Here is a 22,206-nt window from a genome sequence, read left to right as displayed (position 1 = left end):
TTTTCTTCTCTCCAGGCTGAACAGCCCCAGCTCACTCAGCCTTTCCTCACAGGGGAGATGCTCCAGGCCCTTCATCATCTCTGTAGCCTCCTCTTGACTCTCTCCAGGAGATCCCTGTCTTTTTTATCCCAGGGAGCCCAGAACTGGACACAACACTCCAGGTGGGTTCTGACCAGGGCCCATACCATACCACATCTATCAAGGCAGCCAGGACTACCTGCACTAGTCTGCGTGCAAAATCAGCCTGGTTCTTTAGAGGCCAGAGGTTACAGGCAGTAACAGGACTGTGCAAGTCTCAGGGTTAAATCCAGCTGACTTTCTTCTTGCTACTTCAGGTACAGGCTGACTTTCAAATAGTTGTGCAACATTCAAAAGCAGCCAAGGTCTGACCAAACCCAGGAGCTGGTTTAGAAGCAGGAGGCTTGCTGCATCCAAACACCCCTGCCCAGCCCTGGATCACTTGTTTGCATCTCTGTTCCACACCATCTCTGTGCTGTGCAGCATTCAGATGGCACTTGCAGAGTGACTGCTCCTTCCAGCATCTGGTCCATGCCATGCTTTGTGGTTATCTAAACTGGGATGGTAGATGGAGCAGGTAGATGTGTAACTACACATCTCCCAAGTCCAACTCTGGTGGGAGGAGGAACCTGCTGTTTTCTCTGCTGCATCAAACGAACGGCTGAGGCAATGGAGAACAACTTTTGCACTGATACATATCAAAGGTAGACAAAGATCACCAAAAAGGTAAAGCTAGGAGGAAAGGATGGAAGGGACAGGGTTAGCAAAAAGGATGCTACTGGTATCTGAAAGGAAGAGCCAAGGAAAGAGCTGGCACCTACCCAGTGTTTTCTTTTGCCTGCAGACTTCACACTACAAGTAGGAGAGCAGACAAAGGACATATCTAGAGCAAAAGGATTAAGCAGCAATGCTCACAGGGGATAGGAAGGGAAAGAAGACAGTCAACATGTGCCAGGATTGGTCCTCAGTTTTGACACGACATCCTGAGAGCAGTCATGTCTCCCCAGGTCTCCCCAGACTCCCAGCTGGGATGGATGCCCTGGAAGAGTTTCTGCCCCGTATGCAGGACACAGACTCGTGAGCTGGAGGCTCTGGGCCAATGTCCACATGGCATGTCATTGCTTGGTTAGAAAAGGTGACGTGCTAGGGGAGAGTCTGCACCAAAATCAGAGAATCATCCTGTAGCTCAGCTGGGCAGCAGATGCCCTGGAGGAAAACCCTGAGGCAGGCAGTCATAATTTTTAACTGTGTTTCCAAATCTGCAGTCAAATCCTACACCTTCCCTCCTTTTTGCTACAATAAACTTTATCTTAGAATGTAATCTAGTAATAAAAATGGTTTTAAAGTGATCTGACAAGCACTAGAAACCCCATTTCTTTTAGAGTGACAACTCTATTTACAGCAGCACATCCGTACACTCTGTTTTATATTCCACACTCACTCTGGGCCCTTAAGATTTGGGATATATCCTTTCCATCCCCTTGCAAGAATCAATTTTAGTCATGAAAAGAAGATCCTCAGCAGCCAAAAGGAAGGAAGAAAGACTGCTTCTAATGCTGGGGTCCCTGCACATCTCCCAGGAGAGGGACATGGAGGGGTGAGCAGCCCATGACCACATTCTGCACTTGAGCAGCCAGCCCAACTCCAGTGGCCACTGTCTAGCAAGGCCCCCATGCCCAGCCTGAACGGGCTGGAGCACTGGTTTGGCTTCTGGGAGGTGCAAATCATCAGGGCAGAATCACTCAGGGAAGATTTGAGGATGTGCTCGACTCTGACTCTTTCAGAAGGGTTCATTTCTCATTTTCTGCTAAAAAAAAAAAAATCAAATACTTCACTTTCAAAGCCTGGATTAGCCAAGAAACACCAGTGCCAAACCAGAGCGGAGGAGAAGGAGCTTGGAGCTCTGGGAGATGGTACTGCAGTAACCACCCATGAAGGACACCTTGTAGCTGAAGTCCCAGCCCTTAATTAGGATGCACAGCTCTTGTTCCCAAGCGTAACAAAGTACAATCTCTCCAGGCCTCAGTTTCCCCAGCCATAAAGCTGAAGCAGCCAAATGTATCTGTCCTATGGGAATCCATCCCTTGCCTGACCACGCTTGGGAAGCCAAACCACCACCACCTTGAGGTTTCCTCATCTGCTCCCATGCAGACCCAAGAGCAGGGCTGCTCACCTCCTCTTCCCCATCACGCTTTCCCAGTGCCCCCCCTCCCCCCCCCCCCAGCGTTACAAAGCTCAGCATCTTCTCCCATCATCTTACCTGACCCCCCCCCCCCAGTTCCAGGGGGATCAGCAAGGACCAGCGCTTCCTCCCTATGCAATTAGCCGATATAAAAGCTGTGCCACCTACTGGCGTGCAACACGAACCACGGCTCCCAGCACAACCCCTGCCAAGAGGTTGCAACAGCTCCTTGTGCAGACCTGAGGTGGGCTTTCGACTCGTGCCTCTCACCAGGCACAGCACACAGCAGGAGAACGTTACAGATGAAGATGCCAGCTGACTGTGCAGGGCTGAAGCCGGACAATCAGCCACAGACACGCAGCCCTGCACGGGCATCCCAGTGTGGAATGGGGAGGGTGTTTGGTCCCAGCCCTTATAATCCCCCCACTTGCTCAGAAGTCACCAGCTTTACTTAAAAACTTCCTTTTTAATTTTCATTCCTGCAGAAAATGAAACCCAACCAAATCACCCAGCCAGCCAAGATTTGTAAAATCAGCTTTACTTCCCATTGTTCTAAGTTTTGGGAAGGTGTTTTGCCAGCAGCCCTGTGCTGTGCTGAGAAAACCAGAGCTGCCACCTCCATCAAACCCGCAAAGGTGCTCCCAACCTTCACCCCCACGCTCCGTGGCTGCTTTCAGGGACACGCTGCATCTCAGACAGCAGGAGTGGGGCACAAAGCCAAGACGAAAAGCAGAAACACCAGCCCAGAAGGACTCAGACTAAGCCCAGACCGGGTTACGATGAGCTCGATGCCCTCGAAGGCATTGCTACAGCCCAGCTCCGCGCCCAGCTCCCGCTCCACTCCCACCCAGCTAACCCAGTTCCAGCCCAGCACGTCCCAGTTCAGGCTGCTGCTCCAGGAGCACCACCAGACAGGCAGGCAGACGCAGGGTTATTACACATTCCCACTCGCATCTGTTCCATGGTGCTCTCACTCCAGAGCGCGCCCGGGAACGCTGATGGGTTTCTCATCACACAGCTGTATTAAAGCTGCTTTTTAATTGCATTTTGAGGGACCCAAAGGCCAGCAGACATAGGGGCAGCTTCATTTTTTCCAGGGAGAGTTATTTTAATTACAGCAGGAGGAAAGGTTTTCATTAATACCCTGCAAGCAGGCAGCTTCCAAGTATTGCGCTGGCTGTGGGGACGTCCCATCCCAAGGACCGGGATGATGTGAGCCCTGCCTGCTTGGAGTACCAGGCTCCCACAACTCTTCTTTAAAGAGCAGATCACAGGCTTTGGCACTAAACTTGCATTAAATTGATACAATCTCTTTAATGTTATCTCTGGCTCTTTATCACAATTGGATGTGCAATTTACATTCTTGTCGCTCCTTTTTTTTTTTTATTAAGATTTGCCAGATCCTTATCACAGATATTTTACACATTGTTATAGTGTCACTCAAACATTTAATGGACATCAGCTGCTCTGGGAATATATAATAGCTCCTGGCTAGGGGGTAGGGATGGATGCTGACAGGTTTCAGGCTGATGCCATTAAAGCTGAGGCTGATGCGAAGCAAAGCTACACAGAGCATGGCCCCTGCCAGACACCAAACCACAAGACAGAGCACACTGGCTTGTGTGTAACAGCAGAGCACCGCTCACCCAGAGCCACATTCAACACTTAACATGCAAGCCACCTTCTCAGGAGCCTCCTGCTCTTCACCACCAGCCATCCCTGCAATTTAAGTCAGAGGACTCTCGTGCAGAGACCCACCGAGATGAGCTGTGCCAAAGCTGATCTGTGGCTTGTGGGCTGCAGAAGAGAGCCTTGCCCAACCCACTTTCTTTAGGAAAAGAAGGTGGGATTTGGAAAGTGCTTTTGAGACCTAAAAGCTTCATAGAAGTCCATTAACCTGCAGGACGGAGCCTCCACCCACTCAATCATTAGTCTTTAACTTCGCTACTTGTCCATAAACAGAGCCACACAAATAATTGATTTTCAGTTCAATTAGGGGATGAAACCCTTAAAAAAAGAAGCCAACAACCTCATTCTACCTGAACTGAATTAAAAATGATTCATCTTTTATTCCCAGGTCAATTATTCCCATTCAACATAAGAGCCTTCCATCCCAGATGATGCATTTCAAACATTCATAGGGAAAAACACGAAACGAGAATAAACTGGTGGGAGCCTCTTCTACCCAAGATATTGGACTTCAGAGAGCTCTTTGAGGATGTACAGCAGCACAGAGGGCAGGGACCAGACTCCTGGGGACTGAGAGCAGATCTGTAAGCAAAGAGGTACACGCTCCCTGCCAAACTTCAGACAAGCCCAGGGAAATAAAGACCCTCCCCTCGGCCTCTCCCACCATGCAGAGATTACAAAAAGCCAGCAGACAGGGTGCAGAAGCAGTTCTAGCCACCAAACTGCCATGGAAATGCATTTTCTCACGCCAAAACTAACCAAGGAAATTCAAATAAATCCCTTTTTCAGTGACATGGTTTCTTTTATTTTGCTATCATTGCAAACACGTCTTCCCAACCCTGTTTAAAGGTGGTTTTATCAAGAATTAAATGGTAATTCTCTTCCCTAGTACCGATTCCCTTGGAGACCCCCTCCCTCTACTGCATCACTCATCATTTTCATATCTGCATCTATCCATATAGACAGACCAGCAAGCCTTACCCATCTTCTTTTTACCCAGAGTAAGGGAGCCCTGCCAGGCTGCAGGAGCTTGACAGGGTAAGGACCAAACAAACAGCTCCAAGCTTGAGACAGCCAAGAACTACAACTGCTGCAAACCCTCTGCCTCCACTAATGGCTTTCGTTACCTCCACCTCTGCTAAGAGTACTGCTCTGATGGTGGAGAAACCAGGAAAAGCTGAAAACCAACATGCAAACTGCTGGCAAACACACAACACGGCTTGAGGAGGTGAAATAAACCACCATTTCATCCTTCTCTTTTGGTCTCAGAGGTCCCTGGGTTTCTCCTGCCGTGGGGTGCAGAGTGCAGAAAGACAAGGCAGGCAGAGCAGATAAATCCTCCTCAAGTAAAGGTTAGTTCCCCTTCCAGGCAATTCATAGTCTTCCTCCCTGTGTGTGCAAACCAGCCAGGGAGTGCTCAGAGAGTGGGCACATGGGCTGTCCTCAAGTGTAGCTAAACCTCCCAGCACTGCTGCGTGACCAGAGACCACCAACCTCAGGCTTCAGCTCCCTTCAGCATGGCTGGCTGGGGGATGAGAGCAGAGCAACACCTGCCAAAGGGAAGATGCCTTGGGGCAGGGAAGGATCCACAAACCTAGAATAAATCTCTGGGCAAAGGCCTTGGTTGCAGAGCTGAGTGGTACAGGGCTGGAGGGTGGGAACCAGTGTAAGCTCACCTCCTGGCTGCCAGGGTAAGGCAGCAGAGGAGTATTTCAGTTTTGGGGAAAGGGAAAGTGAAAGTCAGGAAACTATTCATTCACACAGAAAAAGTGAGGGAACTCCCATCTAGGCTGGAGAGCAACATTGAGAGACATCAGCTCATTTGCAGACCTGGTTTTGCCTCCTCTTTTGCTCCAGGCCCTGGGGAGGCATCTCAAACAAACCCCAAAGAGGTCTCTTCTCTGAAGAGAAGGATGAATCTAATGGAGATTTACTGTCTAGAATTTTGTCAATATGAGCAACGTATTCTGCAGCGCTGGCACCATGGAAGGTGTTTATCAGCACGTCGTAAGCTTCCAAGCGGGACTATCTTTGGGAACAAGGAAACCCAAGGCTGCAAGGGGCCCCAAGACCAGTCATGCGGCTCTGGCAAACAAGAAGAGGAAGATAAGGGCTATAGTTCACAGCAAAAACACAGAGATGAAAAGGAGTGGATGAACAGCTGGTTGAACATGAGCCAGCAGGATGCCCAGGTGGCCAAGGAGGCCAATGGCATCCTGGCCTGTGTCAGGAACAGCGTGGCCAGCAGGAGTAGGGCAGTGATCCTTCCCCTGTACTCAGCACTGGTGAGGCTGCACCTGGAGCACTGTGTTCAGTTTTGGGCCCCTCACTACAAGAAGGACACTGAGATGCTGGAGCCTGTCCAGAGAAGGGCTACAAAGCTGGTGAAGGATTTAGAAGACAAATCTTATGAGGAGCAACTGAGGGAGCTGGGATTGTTTAGTCTGGAGAAGAGGAGACTGAGGGGAGAGCTGCCTAAAAGGTGGTTGTAGCGAGGTGGGGGTCGGTCTCTTCTCCCTGGTAGCCAGTGACAGGACAAGGGGAAACGGTCAGAAGTTGCATCAGGGTAAGTTTAGGTTGAATATTAGGAAAAATTTCTATACTGAAAGGGTAGTCAGGTATCAGAACAGACTGCCCAGGGAGGTGGTTAAAAGAAGAGTACCCTGTACTTGGTGAAGAAGAGTATGTTGTACTTGGTGACACGGTCTAGTGTTGGACCTGGATAGATGTCGGTCTGGATAGATGTTTGGCCTCAATGACCTTGAAGGTCTTTTCCAACCAAAACCATTCTATGATTCTATAACTCCATGAAGTAAATGACCAGGATCCTTGAATACTACCTAAAGACTGCAGTACACATGTGGGAAAGGGTGGAAACCTATGATAATGAGTTCCCAGAAAAGTAATGAATATGGTAATAGTTTCTCATAAAGGTCATGAATATGTATGTGTAACTAGCCTGTGCAACTACCTTGTTCAGAGGTGCACATCAGGAGGAGTGGCCTCTTGTGCTGCCCAGCACAATAAATACCTTCTTTGTAGTGGCCAAGGCTCCAGAGTTTTGATTTTGGCTTTTCAGAGCATCATTTCTAACCACACAAAGTTCTTACAGTGCACACCAGAAACAACAGCCTTCAAATGAGGTTTAACAAAAGCAAGTGGAGAGTCTGGCACCTGGGAAGGAATAACTGCTGGAATCAGTACAGGCTGGGGGTGACCTGCTGGAGAGGAGCTCTGTGGAGAAGGACCTGGGGGTCCTGGTAGATGACAGGGTGGCCATGAGCCAGCAGTGTGCCCTGGGGGCTGAGAGAGACAATGGGATCCTGGGGGCATCAAGAGGAGTGTGGCCAGCAGGTCACAGGAGGGGATCCTCCCCCTCTGCCCTGCCCTGGTCGGGCTCCACCTGGAGTGTTGTGTCCAGTTCTGGGCTCCCTGGGATAACAAAGACAGGGATCTCCTGGAGAGAGTCCAGAGGAGGCTACGGAGATGATGAAGGGCCTGGAGCATCTCCCCTGTGAGGAAAGGCTGAGTGAGCTGGGGCTGTTCAGCCTGGAGAGAAGAAGACTAAGGGGGGACCTTATGAATGTTTATCAATATCTGAAGTCTGGGATGCAGGGGGAATTGGCCAGCCCCTTTTCAGTGTCTGTGGGGACAGGACAAGGGGCAATGGCTGCAAGTTGGAGCACAGGAAGTTCCACAGCAACATGGGGAAGAACTTTTCCCCAGGGGGGGTGAGGGAGCCCTGGGACAGGCTGCCCAGGGGGTGTGGAGTCTCCATCTCTGGAGAGATTCCAGCCCCGTCTGGACGCTGCCCTGTGCAGTATGAGCTGGGGAGCTGCTTTGGCAGGGGGTTGGACCCCATGGGCTCTGGGGGTCCCTCCCAACCCCTGTGATTCTGTGATCAGCCAAGGGCAAGAGAGGACAAAGGCTTCTTCACTTGTTCTTTGCCAACAGCCAGGCAAGCCCAGGGTGCCTGAAGGCTGACAGCACGTGCACAGGGCTGGGCCTGCTATGGGCACTTCCTCAGTACTTTAACAGGTCAGAGCAGTTGCATTTCACTCCAGATGTATTTGCCATACTGAGCCTGTACCCCACAAAGGGGTGCCCCCAAACAGGCTTGTCCAAGGAGCAACACCCTCCAGCACATGGTAGAGCTGGGGGAGGGAGCAGTGGGACCCCTTGTGCCCTCACAAACCTCGGCTGAGTGTACCAAGCAGCTTAGGAAGTTGTGAAGCCTGTTGGGCTGGGCTGCTGCCAAGCGTTCCTGGGAGAAGAAAGGGAAACGCTCAACATAATCTGCATGGAAGTGCAGGAAGCCCTAAATCTCGTTAGGCCTATTAAGAAAGCTGGTTACATCGCTCCGTGAATGGGCCCAATACAGTTTTGATAGACTTGTTACAAACATCTGATTGTCCCTGATTAGATTAGACAATAAAGCCCCATCCTGGTGTGTGGGCATTGTTCAGCTCCCCTCTGCAATCTGTAAATTAGAATTCCAGACCTGGGAGATTGGATTCAAATTGGATTACTGGAGCTGGTCCAGCTCAAGAACAATCATGAGGCAGGAGAAGACACACAGGCACAAATGAATAAAATAAATAAATAAATAGACGGGGACAGTCAGCCAGGATTTGATTAGGAGTGAATTAAAAATAGAATTAAAAACAAAAGGCACCAACCAGCAATTAGCAAAGAAGCGGGAAGAGGGATGGATTTGTCACTGTGAATTAAGAGAGCACAGTGATCATACCTTTACATGTTTCATACCTCAGCAAGAGCAAAGTTGGGGTTGACTGTGGTCCTTTCCCTGCAAGTGGAAGAGCTCCTGTCCATGGCTGGGTAAGCGCCTGTCACCGATGTGGGCAACGAGACCCCACATCCCACCAAACAGGCTGAGCTGTGTTTATTCCCTCCTTCTCCCCTGTTTTGCTGCCTTGGCATGACAGGCAACGTGTCCCTTAGCTGGGTCCCACTGGTCTGGGACCCAGGAGGCCAGGGTGTGGTCACTGGTGGCCTTCTGGCATGCCCAAAGTCCCCCACCAGGTACAATCCAGAGCCCCATTGCACCACAGCAGGAAAACCCACCAGGGCCACATATGCAGCTGCCCCCCCTGCCCCCAATCCCAATGCACTGCAGCTCAGAGGGGTCTCTCACCTGTCCTGGGACCCCTCTAGTGAAACACACCAACAACTTGGCCAACAAGTGCCTGGAAGAACTTGGCAGAGAAGAGAGACAGCGATGGGACCTTGTGCTGGCGGCAGCAGAGGAGAAATCCAGCACAACCCCAGGGCTGCTCCTACTGAATGCTGATGCCCTTCGCTGCCTTGCCCTGAAGACCACATGCCACCAAGACCAGAGGACAAAGACACCCCCAAGAGCAAAAAAGGGAAGAGAAAGCCACTGGAGTGTCTACACTGCTGATTCCCTCCCAGCCCACGCCGTGCCAGAGGTCAGCGCCTCCGCCACGGAGAGCGGAGGGAGTGGGGGGGATGCTCTGAACTGGGCTGAGAGATGCCTTGTTGCATGCCAATTTTTGCAGCTCTTTAGACAAGTGAAACCTTTTATTGTCCCTATCAGGGAGCAGAAGAGCTGATAAAGACTCTGTTCACCACATACCTGCAAGGGAAATCTCAGGGCTATCAGAATTGTTAAAGGGATAAACCTGTCCAATTAAATCCCCTCTGCACTCTTGATATATGCTTGTGCCAGACGTAAATGGAGCTTGGAACTGGTCCCAGATGAACAGTAATGCACTGAGCATTCAACCAGGACTAAAAGCACAACCAGCCCAAGCTCCCACCTCCCACGATGCCCCCGCTGACCAGCTCTCTCCTCTGAGAAGCTGGCTTGGTAAATACTCTGTGGTAATGCTCCAATCTCCCACCTCACCTTCCATCAGAGGATCCTAAAGCACCATCACATCAGAAGGAATATGCAAGGGAAAAAAAACCCTGCTACTAACTGGGAAAACCCAAAATGTAGAGCAGGGCATAGGAATCAGAGACAAAACCTGAGACATTTGCTTAAGGCACTACAAAAGCCCAAGCCTTATGCATCTCCACATCAACCATCTTCTCTGTGCACCAAAGCCCAGCTCTTCCAGCCACCTTCCCTTGGGATCTGAGGCAAAGGAAGATGGAAATGCCACAAACTCCTGGAGTGCTGTTCACTCAGGCTTTGTAGCCCCAGGAATCCCAGCCAGACGTCCCTGCTGTATTCTTTCAAATCCTCAGTCTTGTCTGTTGTAGTCATTTTTTCCACCAAAGGAAAATGTCTAATGCCAAGTGCAGGTTTTCCTACTCTTGTTACAGGGAAACACTGATGTCTCCAGTGAAAAACAGTCAGCTCCTACGCCACAGCTGAAGGAACTGGAGCTATGAAGCCTCTTGAACCCCCTTCCCTTTCCCCAAATGCTCGTCCCATACTGGAGCTAAATACAAAGCAGTAAAAACCCACAGAAAAATCCCACAAGAACAAAATAAACCAACCCCACACACATTTCCATTCATAACAGGCATGTGATGTAAGTTCTTTCATCACCAGAGTCATCACCCAAGGCGTACCGAACCTACTGCCTTTACACGCATCTAAACCACAGGAGCATGTACCTAATACTCATCCTAAATCCTCTGGGACATGAAATATCACTTTGCTGCACTTCTACTCAAGGCACCGTGCTTGATACTGCACACAGCAGAGGTCCACTCAAAATATAAGCCACCAGTGATGCACAATATGCAAAATTAAAACATCTCATTGGGAAGAAAAATACCTGTCCAACCTGGCCACCAGCATCCCATGGGGGCAATGCCAGAGCCTGCAGACATTTGTGCCATGTTTTATGGATGGAGAGGTCTCTCTTTGGAGATGGGGAAGGCCACCAGCACAGACAGCAGCCTTTAGGCCAGTCACAGTGTATAAATAGATCACTTCAGGGCATAACCCACTCAGCAGACTGTGGGATGTGCCGCTCACAGGAGGCAAAGCAAATTCTCTGTGGTTAAATATGTGAAGGATGAAGCAGGCAGCATCCAAAAGCAGCCTTCATGAGAACCACCCAAAAAGCTGAAACAAGCCTAAAGCAGATGTGGGGATGTAAAATGTCTCTCTCAGCCTCCTCCTCCAGGAAATCACAGCTCTTTTCCCCCCCAGTCTGCAGAGGAAAGGACGGACTCAGAGGCACCATCCTGCACTTCACCCAGCGTTATAAAAGGAGCAGAGTGGGGTGTCCATAGACCTGAAGGACAGGACCTGGAAACTGCACCAGGAGGAGGCAAGAATGGGGAAGACATAAAAAACCCCTGGGAATCCAGAGCCAGCAGCCAGCCATGCCCAACCCAGGTCATGGCTTTGCCCCAGCTCACTCAGTGCTCCACCAGCAGCAAGCTCCTACAGGTAGGCTCCTGAACAAGCTCAAAGGCACCCTAGCCCATACTCATCTCTCTGGGCACACACAAAGACAAGGAGGGGTCCAAACACACCAAGAGACCTAAGAAGAGAGAGGAAATTTCAGAAAGAAAGACAAAAGTGGCAAAAGCATCTATCTGGTAAATAACCAACCTGTTGAATTCGAGATGATGTCGATCCAGGAGCCAGACAGCTGCACTTCCCAGCACAAGGAAAAGACAGTGGGAAACTGCAGTCACTCTGCCACCTCATTCCTTTCCACATGTGAAAGAAGATGTCTGTCTTGGCCCTAACAAGGACAAGGTCATGAGCATGGACAAGAGCAGCTCCTTAAGCTTCCACCCAGCCAGGAACTACTGTCTCCCTACACCTCACCTGTAGCAAGATCCCTGGCACATCCCCACAATGCAATACACTGCATTTAATGCCATCTCCTCCAGGAGTTACTCCACCTTAAGAAGTATCTTCTACATCCGTTTCAAAGGTGATTCACTGTACTCTTGACATTGAAGACCATCTCTTCTACCTCCCTTCCTGCTAAAGCTTGGGAATAAAAGGCAGCAGGAACTACAAAGCCTGAAGTAGAACGTGAGGACAGGCTTAAAGCAATGAAACCATCATGGAGAAAGGACACTGGAGGATGCTGGGGAACAGGGCAGTTAGTGGGGATAAAATTCAGTGTAAATAGAGGCCACTGTGTGGGATACAAGGTAAAAGTTCCCCCAGGAGCCAGCTGTAGATGCTCTTCTCTAGTGCCAGTTGGAACAGGTGGGGATTGCAAAAGATCATCCTAGGAATTTTTCTGTCCCATGATGAGGCTGTCATCAGATATGATGGTCTGGAACAAAAAAGGGAGGGACAGCATCCAAACAACCAGCCCCTTGTAGATGACTGTTATTTTAGGAAGCAATTACCCTCTTTGCTACACACCCCTGGCTCTGGCACTCCTCCGAAAAGCATGTGTGAAATCACAGCAGGGGCTTTGCTGGCTGGACTGAATCACCACCTAACCAGAACAGCACTCTTGAAGCACACTTCCATCATGCATGCCCAATGGCTAGCAAGCCCTTTCCTACAAAGCCTCACCAGAGCACAGGCAGTATCCCCTCTCTCTCCAGCAGCAAAGGAGATGGGTGGGTATCTTTCAGCAGAGTGAGCACAGGAGTGACGTGGCAACTCATCCTTCAAGGAGAGGATCCATTTCACCCTCCTCACCTGCCTTCACTCACACATGAAGTCCCACCTGACTCAGATACTGAAAAATATATTTCAAAAAGTCATTGTCAGTCTTGTGAGTCATGAGAGAAGGGGAGGAAATGACTCCAGGAGAGATGATTCAACTAAGGGGAGAGTTGAGACAGAAGAAAACACAGGCTGGAGAGTGGAAGAAGCTGTGGGAGCCCCACTGCTTCGAAGTAGCATAGCACAACATGGGAGATACTCAGAAGATCCAATTTCTCCTCCTCCCATCAACTTCCTCATTTCCAGACTTTGTTGTCAGTAGCACCAACCCAAGATGCCAAGAATTTACAGGCAAGCTGGATGTAACACACTGCTCCATCCACCGACTGCGTTCTGGAGGAGTCCTCTTGAAAGGGACCAGTTCAGGCCAGCAGATCACTGTTCCCACTACAATAAAACAGCACAAGTGCTCAGTATCTACCTGGTGTGGCCAGACACTCCTCTGCATCAGATCCAGCACCAGGTGATACCCCAACAGTGCACCAACCTCTCCTGCCCAAAAGCCCAACCAAAAGGAAGTCCAACTGGAAGATGAACTAGATTATTTGTCCCACAGGCAGCAGTCCGTCCTTCCCCAGCCTCATGTGAGAAGGTGCACAGTCTCTCTGTGAGTCAGTGGGAGTCAGAGCAAAGGGCAGGAAAAAACACAGCAACAGGGGAATCACCCAGCACAGTCCTGCCCTGTACCCCAGCACTGTTACTCTGCCTGTCACACAGGAGCCACATGTTGCCCAGGTTCACATCAAGTTTGTGACTGACTGCTGTCACCCACGTCTTCCTCCTGCCTCTGTGGGTGGTGCACACCCTTGGAACGTTTCACAGATCACAGGTGCTCACACAGACTGTACACACACAGGGATGGAAGCTCACAGCTCTGCCTGTTCTTCACTTCTGCAGCAGTGGCAACGTCCACCCGTTCAGTCCCACTTCAGCTCCTCCCATTCAAGCTGAAACACTTGGTGTGAGTCCCAAGGAGGCTCGACCTTTACCTCCCAAACTCAAGAACAGAATACACAACAATCTTCTTCACCCAAATCCCCACAGTCACTAGGGACCACCCCATGCCATCCCATCAGTCAAGCTGGCTTTCAGCCATACTTGGATCTTATGAGGTGTTGAGACTTCCTTGGCCTACATGGGTGTCTTGCAATTCCTTCTGCATAACTTCTGAGATACTTCTTGCCCAACTATGGAGATAAGTCACTTCCAAACTCTTAAGTTACACCTCACTTATTACAACACCTTTTCTCTCACCTTGAGAGCTTTTTCTGTGCTCCCATTCCTGTCGATCAGGTTGAAGGATGACCAAGTCTCTTTGGCTATAGTCCTTAGGCAAACACAAGAGCTACGCTGCCCGCTCTAAGCCTTCCCCTTGTCTACTGCCCCACAAAAGCACTTCTGCAAGGCATGCCCAGTTGGCTGTACTGCCAGATGCCCATTGCACAACTTCACCCTGCTTACTACAGTCAGGTATCACAGGATCACAGAATCACAGGGGTTGGATGGGACCCCCAGAGCCCATGGGGTCCAACCCCCTGCCAAAGCAGCTCCCCAGCTCATATTGCACAGGGCGGCGTCCAGACAGGGCTGGAATCTCTCCAGAGATGGAGACTCCACACCCCCTGGGCAGCCTGTCCCAGGGCTCCCTCACCCTCACTGGGGAAAAGTATCTGAGAGGATACTACAGCTCTGGGGAGGGAAACTCTTACAGGGCTCCCACACCCCTTCTGCAGCGGAGAGGGCACCTCCATCTCTTCAGGAAGCCAATGACTTCCCTCCACCCTGGCAGCACAGAAGGCTGTAGCAGAGCACAGCCCCACTGCTGCCCCGTTACAGCCACTGCCAGGTTTTACTGAGCCAGCACCACAAGCTGGCTACCTCACCCCACTACAGATAAAATCAATTACATTTTAAAAGGAGAGCTTCTAACTAGAAATGCAGCTTGGAAACGTGCGGTGACACCCACAAGGGCAACTCACACACGCAGGATTCAAGGGCCAGGCACCAGCATGAACACCCTGGTGCATCCTCTCCCGAACAGGAAAAGCCCTGCTTGTCTGAAACACTTCCATGAGTTCCTGCAGGGATGCTGCTGCTGCTCCCGCTCGCCACACCCCCACTTAAATGACTGCATCCAATTTTGCTGTCACTTGTGTTCTTGTGGCAGCACCTTCAGGGGTTGACATGACAGGAGGAGGAGATACAAACAAGAAGATGCCTGTAGTAGATCCTCACACGACACGTTCTCGCCTCACACCGTGGACACACTCCACATGAACCTGTGCAACGTCAGCCACAGAAAGCCCTTTGAAGCTGAGATCAGAATGCTACACCAGCATCAACCCTCTTCTTTAACCCAAACAGAGCAGACAAAGGAGCAGCACAAAGGCCCATCACCTTACCTTTAAAGCACGGACTTTCTTAGCCAAGAGGCTCTCGATGTCCCCCGCGACCTTCTCCACCAACTTCCTGGGCACGTTCTCCTTGACTTCAAACAGGTTTCTATTCTCATTGTAGATCTGAGAAGGGAACCAGGAGAAAGACAGGCAGTCAATATTAGGGAGAAATACAGCCGCCTTCCCGAGGAAAGGCTGACCCCCTAACACAGAAGCATTTGAGCAGCGTGGCTCAGGTAACACTGTCAGCTCTGGAAAGGAGAGGAAGGAGGGAAGAAAGGCTTTGCAGCCACACACAAATAAATGCACTCGACCTGCTGCCCCCACCATTGACTCCACACCTGCCTCCCTTCCTGCGGGCAGGCTGTGAGCATCCTCCCTCTTGCTCAGAAGCTGAGCCGCCCACCACGCTGCCCGCATCCCCCCCACATCTGCAGAGCCAAACCAGCTGCACAGGCAGAGCTACTACACTTCCTCCTTGCCCTCCCTCACCCAAATGCACCCCTGAAGCCCACAAAGACCACCTCCCCTCCCCAGAGACACTCGCCACACTTTGCAAGTGCCAGACCAAGTGCCTGCCTGTCCCTAGCATGCTGCCTGCAGGGTTCACAGGGGCAGAGCCTGGCAGCACAGGGGCAGGCAGGGCAGTCCCAGGCATGGGCAGCAGTGGGTACCAGGGATGTGAGCAAGGGGATCACATGAACTAGAATAAAACCTTGTCTCCAAGCAAGCCACAGCAAAGTGGCACTCTTGGGAAATCAGGACCTCTACAGCCAGTCCCAAACTTGGCCAGGCTGTGGTGCAGAGAGGCACTGATCTACATGGGGGTGATCCCAAAGGACAGATACTATTACCTGGCTTTGAACATCAGCACCCAGAGTGTGCAGCTGTGACCCACAGGCCTGCCCTTCCAAACCACCTCACACAACCACAGAGGACAATGCCTGACCCAAGGGAAGTGCTGTTAGCATCAGCACCACACCAACAAGAAAGGCTCAATCCCACCACAATACTTTGCAACCACCAACCCCTCAGTCACCTCCCCAGACCCTTTCCTGACTTGCTAACTCGGCCTGGCTGCAGATTCAGGTGCACGATCCTCATGTCTGACCTTTTCTTAAGTAAGATACAGGAGGAAAAGTGCCCAGAAACAGGGGTCTGCTGCTCTCTGAATCTTCAGGCTACACGCAAACACCTGCAATTCCAGACATGAAGACATCTGGCAGCAGAAATCCCTCCCAGCAAAGCTGGACATCCCCAAGGAGGAAGCGGATTCCACTCTTAACGGCGATTTCCATGCTGAACGTGTCTGGCACCTACCCGAGCTCTCCTGATCCTCAGGAGCTGAACCAGTGCTTCCCAGGGGAAAACCCCCCTTTTTTGCTGGAGCTCCATCAGAGGTGAAACACTCTGCCTGCAACTGCCAGTTTGTTTGCAGACCTGATTGCTACAGCAAAGGAAGAGACCAGGTTGTGCAGAAAGCATTTCTCACAGAGCATCTGCCTGCCCCTGCCCCGGGTTCCAGAGCAGCACCCAAGCATGAAGAGCAAACCTCCTGCTCCCATGAGAGAAACACCTACCACAGAACCCCTCACACCTTGCCCCATACCAGCAGCACAAGGACAGGACTAAGGAGAGGCTTTGCCAGAGAGACACAGCAGGCTGACACCACCACATCCGCTTCTCTTGGTGGTGCCAGCAGAACTAGAGGTACAGGCAAGGCAGGATCCAGACAGCAGCACATCACACAACTCAAGAACAGGATGAGACCCTCCTGATACAAGTTGGGGAACTACTTACTCCACCCTTTTTCATTTCCAGATGTTAATGAGCTGGAGCAGGAAGCAACACCATTTGCTGAAAGGCAGCTGGGGAGGAATTCAAGAGCCTGAGCTGAGGCACACACACACTCACACACACAGACACACACACACACACACAGCCTCTTCTCCTTTTGTGGTTACACCAAGTGGTTTCTGAGGTTGAACCCACAGGAGTACAATCAGAGAGTAAGCAAAAGTCAGCTCTTCTGGCTTCACACGGTCCCTCCAGACCCACGGGGTTAATCTTCAGGCTTTGACTCTGCTTTCTGCAGCTCTTGCTGGGGTCCCAACTCTGCCTGAGCCCCTCCTTTCTTTCATGCCAACTGGGAAATTCCTGGCAGCCCACCTGCCTCTCCTGACAGCCACATGTCCACACACACCATTACTCCATCGTAGCTCTAGCCCAGGCAACTGGGCCCCAAGGGATGCAGTAACCTGCCCCAGCTGGCAGCATGGTGACCCACCCTGCCTCTGGCAGTGGGTGGCACACAAAAGGCTCAGACCTCCTCATTTCTGAAGTTTCTGGAGAAAAAACAACCTTTCTAAGGATTTACCTGGTTAGTGACCTGCAAGAGCACAGCCTGTGAGCCAAGAGCAGAGCTGCAGCAAGACAAACTGGATCTGTGATCCTTGCCTGACTCCTCCATGCTACAGGAACACATGGAGCACAGCTCCAGCTCTGCTTTCATAGGCTCCAGACCTGACACTCTTCAAGGAAGGGTAACTCCAAGCATTAAGTTTTCAACCAACCTGATTCCAAGGGTTTCACTCAAATCATTCTGGTCCCCAAACCACCCATTCTTCACATCAACCCAGCAACTCCTGGCTTTATAGGTGATTGTTATGTGAGCACAGGGACTCCAAATAGGATGCTTTAGCAAGAGACCACATTTTAGAGGCAGAAAGGATTTCCAGGTGTTCTTCACACACAGCTCTGTCACACCGCAAGCTTTGGACACAAAAGCACATATTGCTGACACAAAAAGATCCAGGAAGGCCAATGGCATCCTGGCTTGTATCAACAATAGTGTGGCCAGTAGGTCTGGGGAGGGGATTGTGCCCCTGTACTGGGCATTGGTGAGGCTGCACCTCGAGTGCTGGGTCCAGTTCTGGGCTCCTCACCATAAGAAGGACATGGAGGTCCTGGAGCAAGTCCAGAGAAGGGCAACCAGGCTGGGGAAGGGGCTGGAGGGCAAATCCTCTGAGGAGCAGCTGAGGGAGCTGGGGGTGTTCAGCCTGGAGAAGAGAAGGCTGAGGGGAGACCTTCTCCCCACCTCCCCTGCCCTGCCAGGAGGGTGCAGAGAGGTGGGCGATGGTCTCTTCAGCCAGGGGACAGGAGATGGGACAAGGGGCAATGGGCTCAAGCTGCCCCAGGGCAGGGTCAGAGGAGATGGGAGGGAAAAGTTCTTCCCTGGCAGAGTTGTGGGGCTGTGGCACAGGCTGCCGAGGGAGGGGCTGAGTCACCTTCCCTGGGTGTGTAGATGAGGTGCTCAGGGATATGGTTTATCTTAGGATGGGAATGGTTGGACTGGATGATCTTTAAAGGTCTTTTCCAACCTTGTGATCCTGTGCTAGGAAAAAAAACTCCACCCCACATCAGCACAGCAAGGGTCAAAGCAAGGCAAGCTCGACACAAAGCAATATTCTCTCATGCTCTTTTCGTTTTTTCCCCTTTGGTAAGTAACAGCATAACAAAATAATGTGTTTGGAAGGCGCTCACTACCTCCAGCTGAGCAGCAGCAATTAGGAAAGCAAAGAGGAGCAATCTTCAAGGAGAAAGCTTTGGGTAAGGAGGGCGTCCTGACATTAGTATTTTCCTATTATGAAACAGAAAATTGGCTCCTATTGGTTAAGGGCAGAAACAGTGCCCGTCCACAGGGGAGGAAAAAACCCAAAAAGAAGGCAGGAGATGTTCCTCCAGCCTCTCTGCAGCTGCAGAGCTCTGCAGTCTTCTTGGCTGAACAGTTCATCGGCGTTAATTAGAACAATCCAGCATCAATTAACAGTCACCATACGAGCACAAGAGCGTACCAGACAGGCAGGGGAACGAACCGTAGTGCTCCAGGCAATTCAGAGCCTCCTGAGCTCCCTCACAGCGTTTTGCTTTGGGTTGTTCAGGACATGGCCAGGTTTCACTTCTCTAAGGTGACATTTCCCGTATTGGGTTCTTCCTTGAGCCAAATCGAAGGGAGGATTCCTGGCCACAGGCTCACCAAACATTCCTCAGCAATAGCAAGAGCCCTCAGTTTTGTCCAGGTCAGAAAGCCATTCTCACTGAAATCCTCCCATGATCAGGTTCTCTAGGACCTGGGTTTGGAATCTGTAACATTGGTGTCCTCAAAGTCAAGAAACTGCTGCTACTGATGCCCCGCAGGACACTCACACCCACTGTGCCAGCACCCCTGGGGAGAAGGGGGGTTGCAGGTTGCACCCCCTTGGTAGATGGGGGTTCATTCTGAAAGCCATTCACAAACATGACCCATCCCATCACCATCTGCATGTCCTCCCCAACAGGCAGGGCGAGTGGGGGGCAACAGAATCACACAGAATGACAGGGGCTGGAAGGGACCTGGAGAGCCCATGGGGTCCAACCCCCTGCCAAAGCAGCTCCCCAGCTCATATTGCACAGGGCGGCGTCCAGACGGGGCTGGAATCTCTCCAGAGATGGAGACTCCACACCCCCTGGGCAGCCTGTCCCAGGGCTCCCTCACCCTCACTGGGGAAAAGTTCTTCCCCATCTTGCTGTGGAACTTCCTCTGCTCCAACTTGCAGCCATTGCCCCTTGTCCTGTCCCCACAGACACTGAAAAGGGGCTGCCCATTCCCCCTGCATCCCACACTTCAGATACTGACAAACATTCCTAAGGTCCCCCCTTAGTCTTCTTCTCTCCAGGCTGAACAGCCCCAGCTCACTCAGCCTTTCCTCACAGGGGAGATGCTCCAGGCCCTTCATCATCTCTGTAGCCTCCTCTGGACTCTCTCCAGGAGATCCCTGGGTTTTTTTATCCCAGGGAGCCCAGAACTGGACACAACACTCCAGGTGGGGCCTGACCAGGGCAGAGCAGAGGGGGAGGATCCCCTCCTGTGACCTGCTGGCCACACTCCTCCTGATGCCCTCAGGATCCCATTGTGTCTCTCAGCCCCCAGGGCACACTGCTGGCTCATGGCCACCCTGTCACCCACCAGGACCTCCAGGTCCTTCTCCACAGAGCTCCAGCAGCTCATCCCCCAGCCTGTGGCTGCTGACCCAGCACTGGAGATGGGCACCAGCAGCCTTGGACCCTGAGCCTGCCTGGGCAGTCATCTCTGCGAGGTGGCTCCGGGCCCTTCTACTCCACGCGCAGAGCCGGTAACGCAGCCGCTGCAGCACACGTGTGCAGCACGTCTGACCCAAGAGGGAGGCCTGACACCCCTTCAGAACACCCATTCTCTGGGTTCCCTTGTTCACTGTGCTCCTAACAGACAGCAAACAATTCCCAGCGCTGCAGCTATTTCCCTCTGGGCCTCGAGATCCAGGGAGCTGTCAGGGTTCAGAGGAAGCATTTGCCATTCCCCATGAGCGCATCCCATGGAACAGGCAGCCCGTGGAGGAACAGGAAAGGCAGCAGCAAACCTCCCATGAGTGCAGAAAGCACTGCACCTTCCCATGGGTCAAGGTAGCTGATGATAAAACATGAAGGGAAGTAACTCTCTCCTGCTGCTCTGTTCTGGTGAGGCCACAGCTGGAGGGCCATGGCCCATGCTGGGCTCCCCAGTTCAAGACAGATGGGGAACTACTGGAGAGAGTCCAGCTAAGAGCTACAAGATAACGAGGGGCCTGGAGAACCTCTCGTGTGAGGAAAGGCTGAGAGGGCTGTGGCTGTTTGGCCTGGAGAAGAGAGGACTGAGAGGGGATCTGATCAGTTCTTACAAGTATCTAAAGGGTGGGTGTCAGGAGGACAGGGTCAAAGTCCTCAGTGGTGCCCAGTGACAGGACAAGGGGCAACGGGCACAAACCAGTACATGGGAAGGTCCATCTCAGTATGAGGAAAAACCCTTCACTCTGAGGGTATCTGAGCACTGGGACAGGCTGCTCAGAGAGCCTGGGGAGTCTCCTTCTCTGGAGACATTCAAACCCCACCTGGATGTGATGCTGTGCAACCTGCTCAGGGGGATCCTGCTCTAGTAGGGGTAGGACTGGATGGTCTCCAGCGGTCCCTCTCAAGCCCTACCTTCTGGGACTCTGTAACAACAGACTCCAGGGGAGCTCCCTGTATAACACCAGGAGCACATGTGGCTTTGGGCACCACTAGAAAGTAAAAGTTGTCTCCTCAGCCCCAGCCTTGCTTTTTCCCCACAGTCACTGCCCTCCCCTGTGCAGCAGCTGGGCCAGTTTCCAGCTTCCTTGACCAGGACAAGAGCAAGGACATTGATGGGGGAGTTGGGATGGTGAGGTACAGGTGTGAGCCAAAACAGGGCCCCTCTCCTTCCCTCTGCCTCAGTTCCATTTCACACCAGCCAAGAAGCAGCCCCCCCAAAACCAAGCTGTCAGAAGAGCAGCAGCAGCACTGCCATGCCAAGACCCACCCTTCCACCCCACTTAACAACAGCAACAACCAAGAAGCTGAACCCTGACATGAATCAGCTCCGTGCAGTGACCCAGGTATGGTCTCTGCAAAGGAAACTGGAACAAGTCCTGTGGCAGGACACCTGCCCTTCAAGGTTGTTCAGGCAACCTGGAATTTTGGGGCCTGTTGGTCTCCATCACACAAGCAGCCATCTGGCCCATTTTGAGTCTCGTCTCAGCTACCATCCCCCCAGGGCTCAGGGTATCCCTGAGCTGGGGGAAGCAGCGCCTCAGACCCCTCTGACCAAGAGGGAGCCTAGAGAATCATAGTATCACAGAATTCTTTGGGCTGGAAGGGAACTCAAAGCCCATCTAGTTCCAATCCCTCTGCCATGGGCAGGGATGCCCTTCACTAGATCAGGTTTCCCAAAGCTTGCCCAACCTGGCCTAAAACACTGCCAGGGATGGGGATTCCACAGCCTCTCTGGGCACCCTGTGCCAGGGCCTCCCCACCCTCAGAGAGAAGAATTCATTCCTAAGGTCTAAGCTAACCCTGCCCGCTTCCAGCTTGAGGCCATTACCCCTTGTCCTGTCCCTGCCCTCCTTGGTGACCTGTCCCTCTCCAACTTTCCTGAAGAATCACCCAGTCACATACCAGACTGGCAGGAGCATGAGACAGTCACACTGGGCAAGGAGCACCGTGGCTGGGTAGCAGGGAGGAAAAGGAGTGTGAAACCCCAGAGGCTCCACTGGAAGATGGAGACTGCCCAGGGCCACGGGCAGAGAGTGGAAGCAGCATGATTTTCATCTCACCCCTTGTCCTGGCTGCACCTACTGTTGTTAAATTTCATCGTCTGGTGCTTATAGCTCTTGCAATGATGGAATCTTGGTGGTGTCTGTGTT

The 22,206-nt window shown here is 51.8% G+C and overlaps 1 protein-coding gene across 1 annotated transcript in view; it reads right to left on the bottom strand.

Annotated features, from left to right (window-relative positions):
- The window catches only part of CACNA2D2 (calcium voltage-gated channel auxiliary subunit alpha2delta 2), a gene marked incomplete at its 3' end in the record, with an annotated part of 212,088 nt that overhangs the window by 129,208 nt on the left and 60,674 nt on the right, over positions 1-22,206 (bottom strand). Inside the window, exon 2 of the mRNA XM_084269755.1 lies at positions 14,942-15,058. Within this exon, the coding sequence (XP_084125881.1) occupies positions 14,942-15,058 (117 nt within the window). The remainder of the gene's footprint in view (positions 1-14,941; positions 15,059-22,206) is intronic.

This window comes from Gallinula chloropus, assembly GCF_964237585.1.
Source record: "Gallinula chloropus genome assembly, chromosome: 12".
Lineage (NCBI taxonomy): Eukaryota > Metazoa > Chordata > Aves > Gruiformes > Rallidae > Gallinula > Gallinula chloropus.
The sequence above is the reverse complement of the archived record's forward strand: the minus strand, read 5'-3'. Positions and strand labels throughout refer to the sequence as shown.